Genomic DNA, 6,708 nt, shown 5'->3' on the forward strand with positions numbered 1-6,708 from the left:
AATATAATCTTATATACTTTAAACTGGGAGTTGGCTTTATTCAATTGATTGAGAATAAGATCATCTTTAAAGATACAAATTTGGCAATACCCAGGTGTTCCCTCAACTTTGAAAGATTTTAGTTGCAACTATTTTTTTAATGTTTTCCAGAATCCTGGTAATCTCTTACATCTCTTACAGAAAACAAACAAAGAAAAACAAATTTCATGGCACACAAAAACACATTTATTATAATTCAAACCTCATGTGCTTGGTTTATTTATCAGGTGTTTTTTTTATAAAAAAAGAATCCTAGCATAGTGGTTAAAGAAATTTCCTGCTGATATGTTGTATTTTGCAACCTACTCATGAGTTATATTGGATGGACAGATGACAGATTGATAAAACAGAAAAAGTCTTGAGGCAAGCTTTTTCACAGTTCCCATTAGGGTGCTGAAATGATTTAGTCTCCTCACAGAAACTTAGCCTTAGTAATCAAGGTTATCCCTTCTCCGTTGTGAATATATGCAAATGGCAAACAAATTTTCGAAAAGGCGCTGAAATTCTAACGGAAAAAAAGACAGACTGCGGCCGTCAACCTCTTTTGGGAAGACAAACCATTTGCAGGGCATCCAAAGTGAAGTGTCTCTCTCCGCCGCTCCCCCTCCCTCCCACTTCTCCCTTTGGAGATACACACTGACGGAAGTTCACCTCCCTAACTCGCAATGTCAGTTTTATATCAGTTCGCTCAGTCATAACGACTTCAGTCCTTCAATAAACATTTTTTTTTCTCCCAAGAAACCACAGGGGAGACGTTCTCCTCTGCCGGTCTTCCAACCTCCCCAAAAGCGCTGCCTATGGCCGCGAGATTCCTCCTTCAGGGAAAGCTGCCGCCTTCACCGCCACAAGCAAACGAGGCGGGGAATGTTTGCGAGCGGCCGCAGCACGGAGCTCTTTATACAAATAGCGTAACGCCGGCGGGCGGTGCCTTCCTGCGGCTGCCTCCCGACATCGGGACGAGGTTCCTCTCCCGAGCGCCTTTGCCCGGCTTAGTTGGAGCGGCGCACGCTTCTTCCGCCATCTCAGGGGCTCAGGTGTCTTCTCCCCTCCCTCCTCCTCGCCCTTTCCCGCCTAGCGCCTTGACGCGCGGGGAGGATCAAAGTGAAGGCAAGCAAGGCTCCATAAGGGAGCGGAGCACGTGAGCGAAGGGCAACTCTTTCCCTCTCTCCCAAGAGGCGAAAAGGCCGCCCAGGGAGGCTTCTGATAATTTAGGTTGCTTTTCCTCCTGGGCCCCGTTCGGTAGTTCGTTCCTTATGTCTCCTAGCCTGACTAGGTGGCTCAGTCGCTAAGACACTGAGCTTGTCGATCCGAAGGGTCGGCGGTTCGAATCCTTAGTACAGGTCTCCTGCGTGAGCAGGGGGTTGGACTAGATGACCTCCAAGGTCGCTTCCAACTCTGTTATTGTTACTTTTCTCCTTCCACGTTTCCGGAGTGTGAAGAATTGGGGGGAGAACCAAGGAAATTTGCGGACGCGAGGTTGCTGGTTCGTCCTCCGCCCCGAGAGATGGAACTTGAGAATTTATCTATTTAGAGTCAAGACTCTGAACAAAGTCGTTTCTCTGTGTTGGCTATTTTCCAAGAAAACTCGAAGGACCAAATAAATGGATGTTATGAAAACGAGTGTGTCCTTTGGGAAAACAAGGGGAGGGAAGAAGGGAGCGAGGGGAAAATATCTTGCCTCAGGCAAGAGAGCTTTTCGGAGAAGCCGAGCAATGAGACGGCATTTGCGCCTCTTCAGTTTTCGAGCGGAGGTGGAGGGGAGGTGGATAGATGGGGGAACGGCGCCTTTTCCTTAACTCCCCCACCCCTCTAGATACACGCAGTTGTTTCAAAGCTGGCCAAACTTATGCCAATCTGTACTTTGCTTTTTCTTCCTTTTTTCCCCTCCAGCGATTGCCTGTCCCCTTTACTAGCCACCCTTCCGCCCGCGCGAACCCAGGCAGACAAAGCATTTTTTTCCCTTTAGCTTTTCCTCGACCTCAGGAAGCCGCGGCTACCAACTTTTAAAAACGCTTAGGGGAAGGAGGTATCCGTGTAAACCACAGAATATAGGCGTGTAAAAGATGTCTGTCGTCCTTCTGCATCGGAGCTAAAAAATCGATATATATATATATATATTTAAATATATTTAATCTGTGCGGGGTCTGCTGTATTCATCTTATTCTCCACCCATCCATCTGCTGATCCGTTGGAGACACAAAATTAATACTCGAATATGCCTTAATCGTCCTCAGTGGAACTGATAAATTGAGAGGGCTACGAAGTTTTTTCCCTCCTCCATCGCTGCACCTTACAACCTAAGGATGCCCTATTTAAGACCGGAGGTGGATTACCAAAAGTGTTAATTACTGAAGCTTACAACTGTGGCTCTAAATGATTAGTATATCGCCAGATCTTTCGCACTCAGTTACTGTCCGTCTGATTTATTTTTTAAAGAGGTTACTAGAGAAAAGGCTGGTCTCTCTCTCGCTGGTCTCTCTCTCTCTCTCTCTCTCTCTCTCTCTCTCTCTCTCTCTCTCTCTCTCTCTCTCTCTCTCTCTCTCTCTCTCTCTCTCTCTCTCTCTCTCTCTCTCTCTCTCTCTCTCTCTCTCTCTCTCTCTCTCTCTCTCACACACACACACACACACACACACACACACACACACACACACACACACACACACAATTTCTGCTTCATTATCAATATTGTCAGTCTGCTTATCTGGATTATACAGAATCCTTCCCTGCATCCCTAAAGCTTCCATTGCTAAATGGAACATGTCTGCGGATGGATGACACATAATCTGATTAAGGCAAATAAATACATACAAGAAAACACCCACGTTCAGGCAGTTCTGAATTATTCAGCGTTCAGTAACAAAGCACGTCCCTCCACCCTCCTTTCGCCTCCCCACAAGATTCCCCGCATTAATTTACTTTCCTGTCGACTTTGTGATTACTTTTTTTGAGAAAAAAAATCCACTTGGTGCCGCTTTTCCCCTGACCCTGGTCGCCGTCTTCCCTCTCCCACCATCTAGCACGCTAGTCCCTGCGATCCGCACCACCACAGTCACCAGCGCCCCCACCCCACCTCCTCACCTTTGGCGAACGAAGGGGGTTCGAGACTCAAGCACAACAGGAACCAGGCGGCTACCCAGCGGCTCATGGTCTTTGGATCCCCCAAGGGACGATCCCAAGTAGATGAAAAAAAAGAGGCGTGAGTTTAGCGCAGGCAGAGGAGGTCGGAAGGCTGAAAGAGTCCTTCTATCTAGCCACTTGGCGATTAAAAGCTATGTCTTAAAATTATTTCTAGTCGAATGAAAACCTTTCTGCCCTGTGGATCAAGAAAGAGAAAACTCCCCTTTGCCTCCTTCCCTCTTTCTATCTCTCTCTCTTTTTCCTTTCCTCATAGGTTCTGCGTCTCGCCTAACATTAAAGAGGAGATCTGAGAGACCTAAGCGCAGCTCACATGCTGAAGCGCCACGAGCCTACTCGCCGCTCGCAGAGAAAAGTGCTGGTAGGTGTGTGCGGGTGGGAGAGGGAGAGAGGAGGGGAGCCTCGCTCTTTTCCCTTCCGTCTGTCGTGACAGCCTCTTGACTGGCTGCTCCCGCCGCCGCCGCCGGGAAGAGAACAATGAAGAGAGAGCAAGGGAGGGCTGGAAGAAAAGGCTGTGCTGGCTGGAAAGCGTACTGTATACAAACAGAGGCGGCGTGCCTTGGTCGGAGATGAGAGCCTCTCTCTCCTCCGTTCTGATTTCTTCTTCCCTCCGCTTCTCCTTTCAGTCAGGCAGCTGCTTCTGATGGAGAGAAGCGGAAAAGGACTCTGGACACACCCAGCCTTCTGATTGGCTCGTCGTTTTCTCTGCGGGGAGGGCAGAGGGAAGGAATTGTAGGTCTTGAAGTTGTCTAAGACCCCCCTTGGTGTGTGTTGGTAGCCAAACCCACACAATCTTGCGTCCCAACTGGCAATGGAATTAGTCTCTGATAGAACAGAAAGTGCCTGATTCTGGCTGTCATTTGGGCACTTCAGATTCATCTGCATCCCTGAGTGCTCTCTGGACCTCATACCATGCTAAGGGACAATCTTGGCGGCTGCCTTCCCTCCCATCACAAGGTATGCCAAGCACTTTTAATCACTTTTCACCCTTCCGATTGTGTCACACAACATAAGTGGGTGAGTCTTTGCCACTGACTTCTAAAGCGTAGCAAGCCCAAGCTCAGTCATCACTTAGTAATATTGACTGTTCATTACTGACAGGTATCATCCATATGTGCAGATGTCCCTTTGAAGAATTCCAAACTATTTCCAATATAGTGGAGTATTTCTTTCTAGATGGCACCACAACATGCAGTGCTCTTTTGCATGCTTTAGGAGTCACTCTGCCTGGATAGTTGCTCTAATTTTTTTAAAAAATCTTTGACTTTAAACTATCCAATTTTCACCTTGCAGTTGTTTGAGCTGGGCACATGTCTCATTATGGATCATACATTTAAGGGTCATGCTGTGTTAAACATATAATCCAGACCTAATGACTATACATCTGTAGGGAATCAGGTTAGGCAGAACAGTACAGAACAGAATGACAGAGCTGGAAGGAACCCTAGAAGTCTTCTAGTCCAAACCACCTTCTCAGACAAGAATCCCTATTTCAGACAAATGGCAGTCCAATCTCTTCTTAAAAACTTCTAGTGTTGGAGCAACCACAAATTCTGGAGGCAAATTGTTCCACTGATTAATTGTTCTAACTTTCAGGAAATTTCTCCTTAGTTCTAGGTTGGTTCCCTCCTTGATTATTTTCTATCCTTCAAGTGCTTTGACTCTTTCTTCTTTATGGCAACCCCTTAGATATTGTAAAACTGCTATCATGTCACCCCTAGTCCTCCTTTTCACTAAACTATTCATATTAGACAACTGTTCTTTATAGGTTTTAGCCTCCAGTCCCCTATCTTTGTTGCTCTTCTCTGTACTCTTTCTAGAATCTCAACATCTTTTTGACATCATGGCAACCAAAACTGGATGCAGTATTTTAAGTGGTAGGCAAAGGTAAGCAAAGGTAGCTTAGATACTAACATAAATGGTTACTCAGAATTATCTAACTAGACCCAAAGTGTTATTTAGATTATTCTATTAAACCATGCATGGACCAGTCAGTGGCCAAGAATGGAAAGACTGACTCAAATAAAATAAAAATCAACTAAACAATGTATGCTGATATCTCCAATATTAATTGTAGATATTTGCCTTGATGGCTGCCAGGCTATTTGTTTTGCTTTTTTTCATACCATAAGAAAATGCTTTGAAGTAAATCACATGACCATTTTATCACATGACCATCTTTACCACTTCTGAACTACATATACCTGCCCCATAAACTTCTTTAAAAAGGTGAGTTACTGCAGACTAGTGCTTTCTTTGGAAGACTGCTTCTCTACACACCCAGATATATACACTCATACACTGAGACACAAACAGTGGATTCAGGAAACTAGGAATGGTGGCTGGGGAGCAACATCCTCTTAGCAAATCATATTTTCTGATTTTTCACACTTATTATAGTAGACATTTTTTTGACAGCAAAACTTTTCCTCCATACCCTGATACTTCATAAATTTTTCAACTATCTCCATGAAACAGAATAGGGTGCTTAGCTCTGATTTACACATTAAAATTGGAACCATCAATTAAAAAGCACACAAGTGATTTACATCTAGACACATGATTTTCCTTTTCCTTTTCTTAACTGCATGATAGAGCAACACAATATACAGGCGAGGGAGTTGTGAAAGTGAGGAAAGCCTATAAATTATGCCTCTTATGAATGTCATGCATCACAGGATGAAATCTATCATAAAACATTATTTTATAAAGTTGTGGTTAAAGCTTGTACAGCATTTTTAATCTTTATGCTAGCAGCTCCCTATGGACCATGGGACATGCTCACAACACATCTTTTGCCAAACAAGAATTAGCTATTGCCAAAATAATGAAATATCTATAATTATAAATTGTCACCAGATAAGGGATGTTTAAAATGTCCTCTTAAACAGTGTTCCAGTTAGATCTGGTAGGACATTTTGATTGAAATGTGGCAGTTGTCAAATGGGCGTATGTATGGCTCAACATTGATTTGTAAGATGGGACGAAAGTAAGTGATGATGCATTAATAGTCCTAGTACAGTAATGGTATTATTTCTTCAAGCAACTGACTGAAATCATGGACACATTCTCAATGACCAAATATATTTTGGGTATAATATAATTTGCACAAAACTTTAGGTAAGTGAAACATTTCTGTATTTTGGATGCCTGCATTGGTTTGCCAAGAAATGCAGCATATTCCATGGATCAATGATTTTGACATTTCACATTATAGCAGTTTTCAATGTAAACCACAATTTTCAACAAGAGGCTCTCATATCCAGACAAATGCTGCCTACTACTTTCCTCCCAGGAACACTGTTAAACCATATCTATATTTAAGTCCCTGACTGTCAACCATCAATCTGTTATTACTAGTTATCCCTTAACTGAAATAGCTTATAGTTTTCCTGATAGTCGTGTCCTGCTGATGAAAGTGAGTCCAGAAGGTGAGTCCAATATAAAAAAAATGGGTAGCAGGTCGCACAAGCTGGTGAACCAAGGCACATTTTGCTATGGCATCAATACTAGGTTCAAGGGCCTCCCCCACCC

General features: G+C 43.9%; 1 protein-coding gene across 1 annotated transcript in view; it reads right to left on the reverse strand.

Annotated features, from left to right (window-relative positions):
* The window catches only part of EDIL3 (EGF like and discoidin domains 3), a 241,425-nt gene extending 236,594 nt beyond the window's left edge, over positions 1 to 4,831 (reverse strand). Inside the window, exon 1 of the mRNA XM_087715693.1 lies at positions 3,118 to 4,831. Within this exon, the coding sequence (XP_087571819.1) occupies positions 3,118 to 3,184 (67 nt within the window). The 5' untranslated portion in view covers positions 3,185 to 4,831. The remainder of the gene's footprint in view (positions 1 to 3,117) is intronic.
* Positions 4,832 to 6,708: the final 1,877 nt, after the last annotated feature.

This window comes from Thamnophis sirtalis, unplaced genomic scaffold (genome assembly GCF_051295495.1).
Source record: "Thamnophis sirtalis isolate CommonGarterSnake01/CBP01778 unplaced genomic scaffold, rThaSir2_p1.2 scaffold_5, whole genome shotgun sequence".
In the NCBI taxonomy this organism is placed as follows: domain Eukaryota; kingdom Metazoa; phylum Chordata; class Lepidosauria; order Squamata; family Natricidae; genus Thamnophis; species Thamnophis sirtalis.